The 20,335-nt window shown below is 27.9% G+C and overlaps 1 protein-coding gene across 1 annotated transcript; it reads left to right on the forward strand.

Moving 5' to 3' along the window:
- Positions 1-8,637: 8,637 nt before the first annotated feature.
- On the forward strand, positions 8,638-15,431 carry LOC114183036 (arogenate dehydratase/prephenate dehydratase 1, chloroplastic-like). The gene is made up of 11 exons (XM_028069870.2): positions 8,638-9,094; positions 10,147-10,214; positions 10,301-10,393; positions 10,629-10,829; positions 11,353-11,433; positions 11,541-11,636; positions 12,623-12,700; positions 12,783-12,872; positions 12,963-13,030; positions 13,321-13,402; positions 15,066-15,431. Exons 1-11 carry the CDS (start codon positions 8,812-8,814, stop codon positions 15,123-15,125), a joined length of 1,200 nt encoding a protein of 399 aa, XP_027925671.1. The 5' UTR covers positions 8,638-8,811; the 3' UTR covers positions 15,126-15,431.
- Positions 15,432-20,335: the final 4,904 nt, after the last annotated feature.

Below are 20,335 nucleotides of genomic sequence, written 5' to 3' on the forward strand. Positions count from 1 at the left end.
TAGCATCTAAGACAAGTAATGGCAACATGACATATGATATGGCTGATACATGTCACAGTTCATGTTTAGCTTCACATTTATTTCTGCAGCTATGAGCTAAAAATAACGTATATCCAAATTCAAAACTTATAGTACATACAAATACAAACTCATCTCGATGCTTCCTCAGCTACATCATTTTATGGATATAATTACATAACAATAAAAATTTACAGTTGGTGGCCAACTTCTGATACGTCTATTTTACCTACTGCTGACGTTTTATATACATAATATAGCTAAATTATGTATATGTGTCTGTCCTATAATCATGTAATTATATACTAGCCATATATTATATATGTGTATTATTCAAGTATATTTCTTTGGAAAACGAGAAAAAGAAAGAAAGAAAAAAGGTTAATATCAAACAACCAAACTAGGGATTCTATATATGTATATATATACATGAATCCTATTATACCAGAGAAACAGTTTCTGCAATGAATTCTGCTTAATTAATAGATTCTAACTGTAATTAATGTTCTGAAAGCATGGGTTTGTTAACGATTAAGAGAGGAAGAAGAAGAGAAAATAGATATATACCTGGGTTGGAGATTGCGAGATGCATGTGTATAAGAGATGGAAAGAAGTGCAAAATAAGATATTGACGCGGCTCAATCAAAGTACATGGCTTGTGTTTCTTAGAAGCCATGTATTCAAATTGAGGCACGCCAATACCTTGATTTGTGTTGTGCTTGGTTTACAGCACCTCCATCCATCGACGCGTGACCCAATTATTCTGGAACCCTTCATCTCGATCTTCAGAGTGCAGAGTTTGGAGCTCGTAACTTGTTTCTCCTTCAAAGTTATTACATCGATCTCTTGTATCGTGGAAGTGAATAGAGACACATAATTTGCGGGCAGTGGGAAAGCAAGTAAAGTGGAAAACAACATCAACAACAACATATGAAAACCAAACAGCATAGGTAGTGGTAATTATGTATGGAACTGCACTGTTTCTTGGTTTGACTAAAGACCACTTTTCCATCTTCCACCATTGCAAATACCAATTAACTATTTTTCCTCCTCCTCAATTTCAAAATATTATTATATATTATATTATATTATATAATTAAAAAAATAGTCCCCAAGGGTTTCCTTCATGTGTATAGTGTACACTACCTAACCTCTAGTGGCTTCGTGTCCACGTACTCGTTTATCAAAATTTCCAAACTACCTTGCAAGTCGCAACAAAATATTGCCTCGAATCTATTCACACCACCAGGGCCTTTCTGGAATTTCCATCACTTTTCAAAACTATACCTCATCTATATTAAACAAACATAATTTCATAATACTACAAATTTTTAAAAAATAATAACATATTTTACAAATTTTGAACATCATAAATATATAAATATATAATTTCTCTATTTATTGAGTCGTTAAGAATCACACCAACCACTCTGGACCACTGACGGCAGGACAACGCTAATATAAAACATAAAACGCGGTCGTGTTATGAAAATAATATTTGTATCATACCTTGTTTTTTTTTTTAAAAAAAAAATTACTTATAACTTTGTGTAATGCAACCACACGCAGTCATTATCTTGTGATATATTTTATTGAAGTGAAGAACATGTTTTTTTTTTTAATTTTATTTCAAACTCTGGAGAACTTACAAAACAAGTAAAGCATTTATTATTTTTACCAAGAAAATTAAAAAAAAATAATAATATGAATTTATTGTTTTCATAGTATATACATGCCTACTTGTTCGTTGGCTGGGTCCAATACTATTAATTAATTTGAATGCCCTATTCCCAATTAATTCAAGATCCAAGCATTACATGTCTCCCAATGTGAGAAACCTCTTTACATCTATTAGATCATTCCATTTTTAAACGAATGGTTCAGATTTATTTTATTTAATATTTTTTATTCTCAAAACTAAATTGGTCTTTTAAGAACGTTTTGAAACATATATATTATCCTCAAGATCAGATGTGTACATATCGAATCAGACAATAAACTCAACAAATTTTATTAAAATACAATTTAATACTATATTAAGAAGTGTTGGAAATTTAAGTCATATTAATTAATCTCTTATTCGTATCTTTATATTTCTCTTTCATTACGCCGATATAAACAGAATATATATTATGTATATTAAATTGAAAAGAATTGTGTCATTATGAGATTGTGGTTGAAATTGTGGAGAAGCGCAATTTGCTGAGAAATGTTTTAAAGAGAGTCACAAATATTTGGGGTGGCACCTACCCACTCAACTCTGCTAATTATCCATTACGTATTAAGTTGTTCTTCTTTGTTTTGATGTGTGAATCTTTCTCCGCAGAGGTCAAAATCTATCTCTTTTATTTTTCTTTCACAAACCTCAACTTTCTTCCTAACATTAATTACTCATCATGCCAAATGGTTTCGTCCCAGTTAAGGATTCTAATTCTCTTAATCACTAATATCAATGGAGTTTACTGTTTCTTTACCTTCATTTTGTATTACCCTTCAACCTATCACCGGAAAGATATAACATTAATGAAATTTGAATCCAACTACATAAGGTATTGACATCAGTCTCAATCCAACACCTTAAAACGGTAAATTTATGGATCTTGATCTTTATATAACGTTCAATTTTCTCACTTTTATTTAATATAAAACTTAGACTCACAATTAAGTTTCCACAACATTTTTAGAGTAGATGTCACATTGTTTTTGACTTTTTTTTCTTCTAACTCGTCGTCCAACTATTTATTAGTCAATACCATATTATGAATCCCAAGAAATAAAAGAAAATACGTATACGTAGTTTCAATGAGTTTTTTCCGTGAAGAATTTTCACTTCTTCATCTTTAAAATTAATATATAAAATGTTCTTTTTTATGATTTCTTAAAATTTTTGTCTCGAATTTCTACGTAAACTAATTTTAATTTATAAAATATGTTGATTTTATTCTTTTTTAAAGTTTGTTATGAGAGAGTAGTCCAAACATGCCGTAATCTTATTAGGTTTTAGAAACAGTAGAAAAGAGATGAAACTTTCGAGTGAACACATTGCAATTGCAATTATAGAGATAATTATGGTGATAAACATTTGACTTTTTGCCATGACATTAATACAATATATATATATATATATATATATATATATATATATATATATATATATATATATATATATTAAATAAGTATTTATTAGAGTTTTATATTGAGTAATTTGAAGAAAAAAACAATAAATAAGTTTTATATAGAGTATTATACAAATATTAGAGTATTATAAAAATAAAGAGATGTTTTTGGAATCTATGCAAATTATATATTATTTTTTCAAACAAAAATTGTCTTTGGTATTATAAAAATTAGAACTTTAAATTAATTGGTTGAAATGGTAAAGTAAATTTTGAATTAGGTTTTAAATCCATCAGTAGTATAAGTGTAATGTAAATATTTGTTTAATAATATATTGTTAATTTAACAGTAGTATTTTCTGAATTTAATCCTTGCATTTGAAACATTATTAAATCAATTCCTATAGTATATATTAAATTTGAAACACTAAACAATAACTCTGTTTAATATTTTATCTAATCATTAATCCCTTTATTAAACTAACATAGTTAGAATGTTGAGATTAAATTAAATTTTTATTCGTTCTTATATTCGATCTGAGAAAAAGTAAATGAAACTTATGTATATTGATCACCAGAAATTATATTGATAAGTTCAAATTGAGTTCTGATAATTTAGAATTTAAAAAACTTGTCATAATGAAAATCAAATTTCTTTTAGTATTCATATATTTTTTCAACTTCTAAAAAAATGATCATTTCATAAGTGGATTTATAGGACAAAGAGAAATAAATGATCATTCAGACTTCACTCAAATAAATTTCCATGAACACTTGTTTTTCTTTATAATTCACTACTACCACCTTACAAATTATTATGATTTAAGAAGCTCAAAAATACTAAAAGACTCCCATAAACTATATTAAAATACATATGAAATATTTAAATAAAAATAAATATAAAAACTACATTAATAATGAAGAAAATGTACTTTAGCAATTATTTAGTCGAGCTACATAAATTTATTCATGTTTTTTCTAAATCATGTGAATATGGACGTGTCCTATATTATATTCAAATTAAGCTAGTATATTCATCAACATGTAGAAGAAAATAATAATAGATAATATAATTTCGTGGCATCAAATTTGTACAATTTTTCTTTTCACATTCTTCCAAGTACATCATCTAGTGCTCTTAAACAACATAATAAAATTATAAAACATCTTAAAACCATATTCATCACTCTAAATTACATTGTCTTGTATATTTTTTTTTATTTTAATAAATTAAGTATTTGACTTAAGTAAATTAATTACAATTTTTGTTTATAAATTACAATAAAGAAATTATTAAGAATCCAAGTGTGAATCTAAGTCTCACATTGACTATAAATAAGAAAGTAGAGCACTATATCGGAATAAAGATTTATACACTCATTGTCTTAAGGTTTTGGATTGAAAGTGATGTCAATGTCTTATGTGGTTGGTCTCTGGTCTCATTCGTATTATATCTCCCTAGTGAAACTCCCTCTATAAATCTAACAGAAATATGAGAAAATTAAGAAAAAATTAAGAAAAGACAAACTATATTTAATCAACTAGAAATAAAAATAAAAGATCACCTTTTTGCCATAAAAAAATAAAAATTTACTTTTCATTAAAATATTTATCTATTCATATCTTTATTTCTCTAACTTCGTATATACACACATCTTTTTTTAAATAACATCCTTATCATTATTAAATAAATTCAATTATATCATAATCATTTATTACTTTCTTACAATTTTTTTTTCACAAAATATTTCTTTAAAAAATTTCATAATCTGAATTTCTTTAAAATATAAATTTTTTATTTTATCTATTATATATATATATATATATATATATATATATATATATATATATGTATATATGTATATATATATATATATATATATATTTAAAAATAATTATCTAATTTTGTAGTTATCTAATTAATTAAATAATGCATAATTAATTAAAATTAAAAAAGAATGCAAAAGTACGAAAATTAATTCATAATTTAGTTTTTGAATAATCAAATTCAAAACTATGTCATTATAATAAATATAAAGAACAATATGATATCTTAAAAAATAAAATTGCAAATACTATTGAGATCAAAATTTCAAAAATTAATAATATTTTGTATATTCAACCAATAACTTAATATATACTAGTTTTTATTTTATATTTAACTAAAATAGTCGTGTATAATTTTTTATTTTAAAAATTTTAATATTATATCAATTATTAAGTCAAAAGTCATATACTTGGAATATAATTATTTCTTGTTAAAAAATTTATAATAATGTACTTGCAAACGTAATAATTCAAAGTAAAATTTGATTACGCTATATATGACTAATGTTATCTACAACATTTTATAACTTAATTCTATATTAGATTTTTTTTTTGGTAGTAGTTATTATTATTGGTAGGTATGAGTTATTAAGTAAATTTGTATTAAAACTAAAATTTCTTTTAGCATTTTATTAAGTAATTATTATTACTACTAAATAGCTTTAAGTGCTTTTAGCATTGTAAATCGGTCCAAAACTAAAAAATGAAGTTGGTTCTATCATGCACATCAAGTGACCATGTTAGAATACCAAACAAAAAACCACGATACACAAATCACTATTCTGTGTGACTACTTATATCTATTTTTTTAATTAAATAGTTCAATAATCTTGTCTTTTGTGCATGCTAAAACTTAAAGTTGTAAAGTATTCGTATGTATAATAACCCGCGAGCTAATCTGATGCATCACGGGTTCAGGTCGGGTTGGGTTGAAAAAAAATTACAAATTTCAGTATGAGTTAAAAACGAATTCAATCCATTAAGAACCTAGTTCACTCAGGTTAAATCCGTGATAAGTCGGGTTGGCTCACGACGATAAATTTTAAATATTAAATTAATATATATATATATATATATATATATATTATATAATATATAATATATATATATATATATATAATATAATATATATATAATATAATATATAATATATATATATATATATATATATTATATATATATATATATTATATATATATATATATATTATATATTATATATATATATATATTATATTATATATATATATATATATATATATATGTTGTTAGTGAGTCTGTTTTTAGTTTTGGTTCTCATGTGCTAACCAAATATCATTTTTCTATTCTTCTAGAGAATGTTGAGGCACTCATTTTAACACAAAATTGGTTGCATGGTTTTGAACTAACAGGTAACATTATAGTTAGTACTGTAAAATTAATTTAATATTTAATATTTTAATATTATTAGTTAACATTATTTTTGTCTTGTTTTATTGTAGATGGGGATAAAGAAGATGCTTCAAGAGATGAAAATGTTGTGGATTTATCCATTTAAGATTGTAATACTATAGTTTGATAAGTGACAAAAATGATTTGATGTTAGGTAGTAATTTATATTTTGTGATTTTGGTTTGTATTTGGAGTTTAACATAATTTGAGATTTTATTTGGATTGTATTGAAGTTTATTTAGATTTTAATCGAAATTATAATTTAGTTTTCTTGAGATTAAAGAAAAAAAATTGTGTGTTTTTTTAATTAAGTGAGACAGTGAGCCAACCGGTTTAATCCGCCAACCCGTGGTGGGTCGGGTCGGGTTCTAATTTTGTTGGCTCGCTAATAAGTGAGTCGGGTTGGGTTGACCCATTAAGTGGTCAACCCGTCGCGGGCTGAGCCGGTTTGGATCAGGTGACTCATTTTGACAGCTCTGATGTGTAACAAAATAAAAAGAATCATAATATTAATTAATTAATTAACCTTAGTTTAATTACTCTTTTAATTTTAATTTTTGTTTTAAAATGTCAAGTTAATTATTAAGTTTTTTTAATTTTAATTTAATGTTGATTTTTGAAAAATTGATAAAATGTAATTTTTTTCGTTAGAGTTCTTAACATGAATCAATAATTTTTTATCAAAATTGTAATTGTTAATATAGACTATTTGTTTTATTGATATAATTAATATCATCCTAGTATCATTTGTGACAAAAAAATCCTTAATATTTTTTAAAAAATTTAAAAATTAATAATTAAATTGTATCAATTTTTTAAACATTGTGATAAGACTAAAATATACCGAAAGACCAACTTATCTTTTTAAATGAAAACAAGAAAAAAAAGTAAATAAACCTTAAGGCGGCGTTTGTTTTAGGTATCGTACCATTGATGAGGAAATGCGAAGACGGTTAAATTAAATTTTGGAGGGGGGGAGATTTAACGATCCTTGCAAATAGATGAGATTTGGATGGATGCACTATTTCTCTTTTGATATTTGACCAAAATACCTTTGTTCATTTGAATAATTGATTTTTATTTTTTATTTTATACATATAATAATATATAAATAGGAAGAAGAAATAATAGTAATAATAATAATAATTAATTAATTATTTTAATTCATTTTATCTAATTTTATTACTTATATTTAAATTTATAATACTTTTATCGTTAAAGATAAAATAGTAATTATATTATTTTATCGATTTAAACATATTTTCAATTTGTCACAAACTCTCACAAATTTTCATTTTATTCATTTCTTAAAATTTCTTAATCCAAACAACACTACAATATTTTTTTCATCGTCTCAAATTCATTCATTTATTCACTCATACCTAAATCCTCTGTCAAATCCAAAGATATATCAAATTTTACACAAATTTTCATTTTATTCATTTTTTAAAATTTCTTAATCCAAACAACATTACAATATTTTTTTCATCATCTCAAATTCATTCATTCACTCTTTTCCAAATCTCCGTCCAATCCAAAGACACCGATCATTTATTTGATTGATGAATAGGTCGATGCTTTTGTTGGTCCGTTGGTCTTTCGTTTTTCAATGGTCTCTTTCTTCACTCCTGTCGTACTACAGGTGTTTAGTTTTCATTTGCTAATTTTGGGCCAGGCCCAATTTTATCTAGCAAAACAAAAATTAGTTAATTTTAAATATCTTATTTTTAATGTAAAATAATCTGCTCCCAAATAATTTAAATTGTTATAAGTATAATAAAAATATAAATAAATGAGTTGAATACTACACCTAACCACTCAAAAAAAGTGGGTCAGTACGACGTAAAAAATGGGATTGAATTTGATTACGAATAAAAAATTATTATTATTTTAGTACTATTTTGAACACGAGCATGGTTTTCTAAGAAAAGATTCTTATGACATTGATGTAAATCTAACTCTACCTTTATTTAATTTTACTTATATTATAGTTGAGAAGATATTTCCACAGAATGTTTATATTTTTATTTTGATTTAAACAATCAATTTAGTTTTAAAATTGCATTTTGTTATTACATTGTTTCTATAATTAAGAAATATGTAAAAATATTTTAGAATTCATTTAAGTTTCTAATTTTTTTATTATTAATGCGAAGATTCAATTATAATTATGCATGTTTAAATATTAACTTGAAAAAGGATTTCAAAGATTGAAATATTTAAAAATTTTAATCAGAAATTTCATAGTTTGAAAAACTTGCACCAGATTTTATGAATTAGAATATTGTTGAGTCTCTGAGGAACCTCAGGTTCATTGTTTGGTTCAAGCCATTCCTTCTGGTAATTCTTGCACATCACATTTTTGTGATGGTTTTGGGTGTGAGGAAGCACACTTCAACTGTTGATAACCGTTGACCTCCATGGCTGTTACAAATACAACATCTCTTGTGGTTGCTGGGCTCCCAGGTTCTCAACTTGGGTGTCACAATTTGAGGAACAGACAGCATTCTCTTACACTGAGTTGGGAAAAACATCTGAAGTGTGCACACAAATGGGGTGGGATGTGTGTTGGTCGAACCACGAGGATTTGGGGGGTTGAGAATCCATGGAAGCCGATGAAGGTAGTGATGCAGGTCGTTGATCACCATCCAATGGACGGTGATGTTTCTCGTGGAGTGCATAAAGATTTGGTCGCCCTTCCAAGTGGGTGTTGGCTTTTCTGCACTGTACTTTCTTCAAGATGATTGATTGTAGTAGTAGTATTTAAGGAACCTTATTAAATGTTTTGTGAGCATTGAATATCCATGTTGGATTTAATATATTCCGTCGTTGCTTGCTTTTTGCCTACTTTTGGGGGTTTGATTTCGAATGATTAATTGGGTTTGCACACTTTTTGTGACAGCTTGCAAGACCATGGTTGGGCACATGCTAGTTTTTGAACTTGAAGTAATTGTGGCTTACACCATTTTGTTTTCGGTCATTGCTAGGGGAGTGCTAGGCCAGAGTGAGAAAATATAAGCACTAAGAGTATATTCACATTTGTTTTGATTTGGGGGTTTAGCTTTTATGCAAGTGAACTTCTGATTTCAAATAGGAACATTGTTAACATTGCTTAACTGAAGAGTGGATAAAGGGGAGAAATCCCCTTTGTTGCTTTTAGAATTTGTTGTCATAGCCAGAGTAAGCTGATGAAATGCAGGGAAAATTATGTGGTTATGGGGTGAAGGGGCAGGCTGCTGTTGGTAAAATGTCATGAAAAAATTGGAATTTTGGATATTAGTTTGCCCCTGGAGAATTAGATAATTATGCTGGAACTATCTGTTTTGCTTTCAAACTAGAAGAAGGAACTTTTATGATGGGATAATGTTATTAACTTATAATCAAATATAAATTAAGAATCCCATTTGTTTATGAAAATTAGTTTTTGACTCGGCCATTCTGATGTTAGTTTTCTGGTCTTTCATTAAACTACTATTATAATTCTCATTATTTTCATGTTTTTTTTTCTAGTGCGGGGGAATATTCTTTAGAATTTAACATGCATCCTGAAAAAAATGTTATCAACTCATGTGAAGAGCTATAGTTTCATTATTAGACTAGTTGTTATCATTTTGAAAGCTGTGGATCCTATTTTCATTACTTTCCAATCTTATTTCATTATCATTTGACTTTATACATTCCCAGTTTGCATTTTGTTCATAGTTTTACCGGAAGATTTCAGATTTTGAAACTTCTGTTCTTGTCACTGACTGTAGAGCCATTAACCATATCGGATATTGTGGCTGCTTCTGATGCTGATGCTAAAGTACGAATATCGTATAAGGTATGAATGTATGATCATGATGTATGCAATGGTTGCAAATTTGTGATCTGTTATCCATGTCTCATTTGTTTGGATTACTGAATTAGGGGATGCCAGGATCATACAGTGAGGATGCTGCACTCAAAGCTTACCCCAACTGCGAAACGGTTTCATGCAATGACTTTGAAGAAGCTTTTAAGGTTTGATTTGACATAATCTGTAATATTCTTGATGCTAATATTTGGATAAAAAAGTCTTAATCCTTATATTTTCAGATTTATCACAATTGATTTTCATTTTCTGTTTCTACATTATATGTGTTTCCACTTTTAACTTTACGCAAAGGTAAGAGTAATGGTTTCAATGTCTTTGTAACGACCTTCTCATATGTGTTTATCCTTGCTCATTTTCCTATTTAAAAATAATGTCTGACAGGCTGTTGAGTTATGGTTGGCTGACAAGGTTATTCTTCCAATAGAAAATACATCTGGGGGGAGCCTTCATCGGAACTATGATTTACTTCTGCGCCATAGGCTTCACATTGTTGGTGAGGTGCAGATGAGTACTAATCTCTCCCTTCTAGCTCTGCCTGGTGTCAGAACAGAGTACCTAAAACGGGTTCTAAGTCATTCTCAGGTGAGGTTGCATGTTGCTGGCCCTTTTTCAGATGTGGTAGTATAGACTTGCTACACTATAATGGAAAACCTACTGTTGTTGCATCTAATCCTATGCAACTTAAGAAATATAGATTGCTTAAGATTTATATAGCATTGGTCCACCCATGAATGAAACTGGGATTTAATCAATTAATTTTCTAAGTAATACTGAATTTTAATGTTTTAAACTGGTTGAAATGATCTCTCAAAAGCTGTGTATTAGTTGTTTTACCTGTTAGTTAAACAAGGGTCATGTAAGAAGTATTCTGCATTGAGTAGTTTGTTTGATATTGATTAATTTGGAGGAAGTAGACAGTAGATTATAGATCATTTGGTTTTCAACCCGCATTTGGATTTTGTTTGTTTAAGATAGAAGCCTGAGCACTTTCCGTTAATATAACTGAATCAAATAGTAGTTTTCTATAAATAATATACTGAATGTAGTAGAATAATTCAATTTGTACTAGTCACGTAAGAGCTGTGAAGAAGATTTTTGCTTGCAGGCACTTGAATTGAGTGATGATTTCTTAACTAAATTAGGGGTTGCCAGAGAAAATGTTGACGATACAGCTGGTGCTGCTCAGGTAATATATCTATATATCTTATGTGACTTTAGATTTCTCTAAGTAGAGAATAATTTTTGTTTTCTGTTTTCTGTTTTCTGTTTTCCTTAATATGCCTGTGAGATTAGATAATAGCTTCAAATGGCCTACATGATGCTGGTGCAATTGCAAGCATTCGAGCTGCAGAGATCTATGGACTTAATGTACTTGCAGAACGAATCCAAGTAAAATCTCTAACCAATCATCATTTGCTAGAAATCAACAATTATCTTGTGGCTGATTTACCTTTGATTTGATTTTCAAGTATTCATTTGGGAACTTGGTGTCTCCAATGTTATACTGGTTTGAAGGCAAGAAAGAACCTGAGATTTGCAAATAAGAAGTTTAGCTTTGGTAAAAAGCTTTGAATTTCTCACAAAGTATTAGGGAAACTTTGTGAAATAAGAAAGCACTGACCCTGAAACCAGAAGAGATGAATTGCATATTCTAGAGGAAATATAGTTGTTGACTAAGCAATGTGTACTTCAACTTATACGGGCAATTCGATCTATGGCCTTTTTAGATTGTCTCCATCTCTACGTTTCCTCCAAATAAACCAGACACTTTATTTTCTCTAATTATTTCAATGTGTTGAAGGACAGTTCCCCGAAAAGGTTATGCTGTTGTTAGCTTGAACCCCAAGAACGGTGTTTTATATCTCTAAGAGTAATAGATGCAAGACAAAAATATGTGAAATTTCCATGATGTCAGCTTTGTTCAGTAGAATTCGGAACGTTCTTTCTTTTTGAGGCTATCTAACTATTTGAACCATTTTTTATTCTCTTTCTCAATTGCTTGGCTCCTATCCCAGGAATAATGTGGACGGTGAGATGCTAAAATTCATTGTAGAATATCTGGGAACCAATCCCCTTTCAAATATGCTCTTTACACCCTTGAACAAATTTTACTGCTAAGCTAAATCAATACATTCTTAAGTCAACTTGCAAAGCATTTGCTAAGCGTATTCCTTCCAATATTCAATGACAAGGATATGCTATAGTAATTAGTCAGTACAAAGTGCTGTGTTTATTGATTTACATAAAAGAAGTGCATGAGACATGTTCTTTGTCATTCATTAGTGCACAAACTTCTGCAATAGAGCCTATATATTTTATTCCTCTATATTTCTGCAAATAAGAAATTCTTGTGTTGGTTTGATTGTCTTGTACAGGACGATTATGAAATCATCAGTCGGTATCTTGTGCTTGCAAGGGATCCAATAATCCCAAAAGCTGATAAGCCCTTCAAGGTGAAAGCCCGTTTTGATGTATGACTGTTGTCTTATAATCATGATATAAGATTCTCTACGACCAATTGTTCATTATTTTCAGACAAGTATTGTGTTTACGCTGAATGAAGGTCCTGGAGTACTGTTTAAAGCTTTGGCAGTATTTGCCTTGAGGGACATAAATTTATCCAAGGTTATCTATGTGAAAAAGTTTTCTTCTTGCAAGTCTATCTCCATGCATGATTATTACAGGACACTTAACATTGTGTATATTTGAAAACAGATTGAAAGCCGCCCACAAAGAAATCGACCACTAAGAGTTGTTGATGACTCCAACACGGGAACTGCCAAGTGAGTTTTGCCTTTTCACATTACTGCAATTGGCCATTCTTTTTCATCATATTGCTTCATGCAATATCTGGTTCATCCTAGTTTCTCTTTATGAAGTGTTGAAACGTTGTCTAATTTTCTCTCTTCTCCTAAATTGTTTTCTGTTGTATATGTGCAATTACTTTTCTCCTCTATTCATGTGCTAAATAATTTAGGGTAAAATGAATCTTAGATATCTGAACTACGGTATTTTCTTAGATGCTGATGCAAACATTAGTATAACCTGTGACTTATATTTTTTTTTTATTTAGGTATTTCGATTACCTTTTCTATATTGATTTTGAGGCATCTATGACTGAGCCTCGAGCACAAACTGCTTTAGCACATTTGCAGGTATGTTCTTTGACTTCTTATTTTATGATTTGAATTATGTCTTTTGATTCTTTTCTTTTTTTTATTTCCTCTTTCTTAGAATTTGGGACTACTTTGGCTATATTGCTAATTAATATTGATTTCTAAAACACTTCCTTGCTCCTAGAAATACACATCTAAAATTGTGGTTTGCAAGATTGGACACTGATGACAGTCCAATAACGAGTGTCCTGATAAGCACAATAACAACCATCATTGAGATAAACTCTGATTTCATCTTATAATTTGGGATTAGTTCATTGACATCACTAGTTAGTGTGGGATTTACTATCTTTTTAGACTTTTCCTTTGAAAGAATTAAAGGAAGAATACTTGATAGTCTTGTAGCAGGAGTCCAACAAGCCTGTTCAGAGTCCGGTATTTTAAGGGGTATAACAATTCAGATTTCAGAAGACATTTTACATAAAAGTAAAAAAAGAAATTCTTTAAATTTTAAAATACTTTTGTAAGAGTATAATTGTTAGAAGTCCCATATCAATTATAAGACCAATAGGTACAAACCTTATCTTACAAATTGATTCCGTAAAGTTGAGTTAGGCTTAAAGTTTACTGCTTGTAAATAATAGATTTTAAAGGTTTTTGAAAGACTTTTATGATTAAGATTTTGTAATTTAGATATTGAAGGTCTTATAAAATATGAAATATGTAATTTAGATTTTGTAATCCATATCGTTTTTGTGAAATTTAAAACTGTGTTTCAATACATATCTATGCATTTTCAAATTGTTGTCCATGCGTCTAGAACATATTCAAAAACAATCATGGTTAAAATAAAATGTTCAAAAACCAGTAAGCCAGAGAAAGGCATCACATAGAAGTCAAATTAGAAGGAAAAAACTATATTTTCATTTATTGAACAATCATATGTAATAATAATGTCAATAACAAAAAAAATAACACTGGTGGTAATCATTGCAGAAAACAATGTAGAAAAACTAAGAAAACTTTACTACAGTCACTGAAGATTGAGAAAAGTTTGAATTAGAGTAGAAAAATCTCAAATTTGGGGAAGATTTTTTTGTGAGAGTATATTTTACAGACAAATAAAAAGTCAAACAAAATTCACAAAAATCTATTTAAAAAAATAATCTATTGAAATTTTATGATTTTAAATATTAGATGATTCTTTTTTTAATCTTTTAAAACCTTAATAGAACATTATCCGATTTTGGTGTTTTCTAATTCCTAATAATCTCAATTGAATATAAAAAGAATTAATGTTTAAATATGTCAATTGATTATCAAAAGACTTCCTTTATAAAAGAAAAAAACTTATGAAATCCTAATTGATTATCAAGGAGTGCAAGCATTGGTTTGGACTTCTAATGTGCTTTTAGGGTATTCTTTCTTGAGTTTGATCCTTGACTTGTGGATGCTTGAGTATCTTATCTCACAACTCAATTTGAACCCTTTGATCACCTTAACCATATTGCTTTTGGGGCTCTGGCCTATGTTTTGATCTGCCATGTGGGTCTTAAAGAATTTCCAAAACTTCTTAGTTTTTGTGTTTAGGCAATTGATTCTTGCATTTCCATGTTTTTTTCACTACGAGAAATGTCAAAATTTTTCCCTTTTTCATATCATGTGTATCTAACCACATATCAAAACCATTTTGTCCCTACAGGAATTTGCCACATTTCTTCGGGTACTGGGTTGCTATCCCATAGACACAACCACATTATAGTTATCTGCTTTTCTATTGGTGAGTTTTCATTGAATTCAATCATATCCAAGCCTGAAACTTGGAAGAGGATTTGGAGATAGAGATACTTTCTTGTCACAGTAAAATAAGAGCTCTCAGATGGTAAAAAGTGTAATCTATGATAGCAATTTTTTATCCTCCTTACCTTAGACAGTGCCATTAGTTCATCTACTCAATGAAGAGATCTTCATAAAGAATAAAGAGGTAAATTAGGTTTTGGCCAAATATGTAGTTTTCTCTCTAATGTAATAAGATCATGTTTGGTTCATCTCTTGAATTTCTGCACAAGTTAACATCTTCCACCCACCAAGTTTGTGTTGAGGTTATATTTTCTGCATATATTCAAAATATTCTTGTTGAAAGTGCCTCTAGCCAAATGTGTAGCTTTCGGTCAAACCCAACAGAAGAAACAACAAAAAAAAATGCTGCTGATGCATTGTGGCACTATGAACTCAGTTGTCACCATAACGAATGAGAACATAATTGGTTCAGCATCTGTTCTCAAGTAATGTCATGTCTTCAATTTTTGTTGTAAAATCTTCCATGCCACCAACTTGGCACGTTTACTTGCTATGTTCGATTAATTTTATTTTAAATCCAGAATTTTGCCAAGATCAGAAGAAGGGGTTGTGACTGTGACGGAAAAGTGGAACAAGTACTAAAAAAAATGTTACTTTGTTGTGTGTTCATGTGCACCACCAGATTAGTATAACATATTACCATGTCGTGACATTTCATCGCATAAACTGAATAAAAGAAAACACATTTTACTTCACTTATCATTAAAAAAATGTATATTTTAATATTTGTTAGGAAAAGTTTAACTTTTTTTTCATTGCTTTTTTTTTTTCTGACATCAACCCACCATTCTTTTCCCACAACAAAATCTGACATCAAAAAACAACTTGCTCAATTTTGTGTCACGTCCTTGTAAAGTGGAGATCTACGTGTTAACTTTTATTTGAACATGTTCTTACCGAAAACAATGACCAATCGATCTCTTTTAAATAACTTTCCAACGGCAAGAAACAGTATGAATAAAAGTAAGTATGAAACCGAATCCAAGTTGAAATTGAAGTAAGTCTCTAAGATTGTTTAATTAGTGTTTTAGTATGTTTTTTTACATTCTTTAAAAAAGTATATGAATGGTAGTTTATAGATATCTTTCCTGAAACCATTAAAATATTTTTTAAGAAAAAAAATCATGACAAAGTCACCCAATTTTAAAATTGACAATATCATTTACAAAAGGTTGTAACTTATCATAACACATGAGAGCCTAAATCATTTTCTCATAATTTTTTACACAAAAATTTATAGAAAAATTCTAACAAAATTGGTATGAGAACTAAATATTTTTAAAAACAATATTTTTTTCTTATTATATTAACAAAGTAACTTTACTTTGTATCAATGAATTATTTGTTGATAATTTAACGGTGAAATATTACTTGTAAGTATTAATATAAATTTATTCAACATTTAGGTTGAAATTGGACCTAAAGTCTAATCCTTATTGTTAAAAACTTTATTGGTTAAAATACTCCGTTGGTCCTCAATTTTGTACCAAAATCTCAATTTGGCCCTCGTATTTTTATTAGTCTCAATTAGGTCCTCAATTTTGTAAATTAGTATAAATTAGGTCCTTTTCGTTAGTGTAGAACTAACACTGTTAAGTAGGTGCCACGTGTCAACTTCTCATTTTTTTTGAATTCTTTTAATATTTTTGAATTTTTTATAAAAAAATATTTATGTCACGTGTCACGTTTGTAGTGTGTCACATGTCAATCTAATATGGTGACACGTGTCAAATTATTGTATAAATCTCAATTTGGTCCTCATATTTGTTAATTTGATTTGATTTCAGTCCCAAATTTTTTTAAAAAATTTCAATTTTAGGCACTCCAAATTTAGACCAAAATTTACTTTTATATAATTTTTAATTTGGTCTAAATTTGGAGCACATGAAATTAAAAATTTTTAAAAAAATTTGGGACTGGAATCAAATCAAATTAAAAAATATGAGAACCAAATTAAGATTCATATAATAATTTGACACGTGTCATCATATTAGATTGACACGTGGCACACTACAAACGTGACATGTGGCATAAATATTTTTAAAAAAAAAATTAAAAAAAAGAGGAGCTGACATGTGGCACTTACTTAACGGTATTAGTTCTACACTAACGGAAATGACCTAATTGATATTAATTTACAAAGTTGAGGACTTAATTGAGACTAATAAAAATACAAGGACCAAATTGAAATTTTTGTACAAAAACGAGGACCAATGGAATATTTTAACCAACCTTATTTTGATATGATACATCTTATGGTACAATGCACGAATTTTTATTGTATTTTATTAACTTGGGGATATTAAGATGTTTTCTCAATTTATTAGCCTTTCGATGTCTTTTTATTTTGCAAATGAATTAAACTAGCATAATTCCCAACAAAATTTATAAGAGAATTTCTGTATCTAAAATGAAAGCAATTATTTGATATTAAAAGTTTCAAAGCTCAAATATTGTGTTAGTGTTGACCTCTTTGTCAAATCTAACTTCAATTTCAAACATGGTTGGCTGAGTGTCGTAATTGATGTCTTCCTTCATTTGAGTGCTTACTACGAAAATTATTTAGTAACTACATTATTCAAATCATTATTTACATGTCATGCAATTAAGTACTATTTTAAAAAGTAAATAATTTAAATATATGCTATAGACAAATTGATTCCTGCCAAATAATTTCTCATTTATTAAATGTGTCACGTTAGCATACCCAAATTTATGACAATTGCAAATTTTAATTTTAATCAAAAAGTACATCATTAGTATAGCTATACGTAAAACATAAGGGTAAGCAAGCACTAACTTTCTTTTCTACCATTCTTTTTCCTTGATAAAATCAAATTACAATTTATAATCTTATAAATTAATATTATACGAGATTTAATTATTAAGTTTAAACTTTGCTTTTTAATATAATATAAGAATCTTATTGGACTTTATAATTCATTATCATATACTAATATCTAATCACACGTTTAAAATATTCAAATTTTTTTAAGAAAATGTGTTAAAAATCTCACATGCACTTAAGATAAAATTAAATTAAAAAATCTCTCTTTATAAACTAGCTTAAAGCCAATTTCCTAATACACATTCCATTAACTTGAGTTTCACAATCATTTGAGAAAAAAAACGGGTAAAGATTAAGACTCACCAAACCAGAAATGGTGATGATTCTCATATAGTTATTTTTTACCTCAGAGGAGGGTGAGTCAGAAGCAGACACATAGTTGTTCATTTATTTGCTTGAGTGGTTTATCACATTTACCCCAACCTCCACCCACATTGTTTTCTGTAAACAAACCTAAAAATTGGTCGCATGCACCTCGTATGAAAAAAAAAATAAATACTAATGTATATGCACTATAGACATGTCTAGATGCATCAACATTTAACATTCATCACTGTCTTCACACCACTCCTCTTATTTATCTATTATTTTGTCCTAAAGTACATAATTTTATAAGGGGGAAAAGAGTAGGTAAAGGAAGAATATTCTGTGGCTTGCTTCACAGAAAATGTCAAGAGTGACATCTTTAATGGCGAATATAGGGAATACCTGTTAGGAATTATAGTTTGTGTTGGAAAGATATTAAGTTTTCAGCTTTTATGTTGGATGTAATCTTGATGGGTTATATATATTTTTTTCATATATGATATGTTATAGTCATCGAGATTATAATTTTAGGTATATTTTTCCTTTTTTGTGTTGTGGTTATACGGTTAATCACTCTGAATCATCGATTTTGATACACTGCTGAATTTATATTTTATTATACGGGTTAGGGTCATTGAGAGATTATAGATTTATGTATATATGACATTGGTCTTACATATATAAGTAATTTGACATTAGTTTTATCTCAAAATCTTAAGGTAATGGTGCTATGGATCTTTATTATTATATAATTTTTAACTTTATCTATTATATTCTATGTGAAACTTTTGATTCAAACTTAAAGTATTGTCAACAAATCTGAGATCTTTTATATTGACAATTCACCTCTCAGATAAATGGTCTATTTCTCTGGCTTATCTCGAGATGGATTCTCCCAATATTCAATCAACAAAACTAATTTTGGAGCAGATCTTTATTTGCTGAAAAGAATTTGTAAAAATAGTTTTAATTTTATGAAAATTTAGTTTCTAGTATAATATAAATATATAAACATGTTTTTAAAAATAATAAAACCATCAATCGTGTTGTAAAATTGATTCTCCCTTAAAATATTCTCTCCATATTTTATAAATATTCCCACATCTTTATGGAGCCTATACATACGTATGAACACACTTTATGACTTGAACCCTTGGTGTCAACCAAAGATTAAGAAGCATCGTGTTCTTTTTTGCTGACAGAAGAAAAAACTTGATGCATTATCAATTTTTTTTATTACAAATATTAGTATTTTGTTAGTTTGTTTTATTAGAAAATGTATTTTATTACTAGTATGAAGCTCAAACATGTCTCATTAATAACGTTTTCTGTATCCGATATGTATTAGACACCAATATACATATGATATTCGTAATATATATATATATATATATATATATATATATATATATATATATATATATATATATATATATATATATATATATATATATATAAAGTATTCAATTTAAAAGACACTTTTTTGTCTTTATAACTTTAACATGATTCCGATACATTGTTAATAATACAAATTTAATAATTTTTTAAAAAATTCATCAACTTGTAAATTTATCATATAAATTTTTATTATAATTATAAAAAAAAATATTATATGATCGGTGCTTCTCACTTTTCTAGATATTACATGAATATATTATATTTATTTTTTTGTTAGTTAATAATATATTTATTTTTATGTTAGATAATAATGTTACTTAAAAATATGAAACTATAATATATATATATATATATATATATATATATATATATATATATATATTTCGTGTATCATCTCTTATGTTTTTTCGATTTAAATTATCTTTCTGTATCCAAATTTTATAGGTAAAGAAGTTGAACTTATATCTTATTTCGTCATCTCTTCCAAATCTATTAAACCAATTTTATAATTTTCAACTATTAAAAAAAAAATTTTGAATCTGTGACCTCTCTCACAGTAA

This window comes from Vigna unguiculata, chromosome 5, assembly GCF_037176805.1.
Source record: "Vigna unguiculata cultivar grain cowpea cultivar isolate G323 ecotype 2 chromosome 5, ASM3717680v1, whole genome shotgun sequence".
NCBI classification, from domain to species: domain Eukaryota; kingdom Viridiplantae; phylum Streptophyta; class Magnoliopsida; order Fabales; family Fabaceae; genus Vigna; species Vigna unguiculata.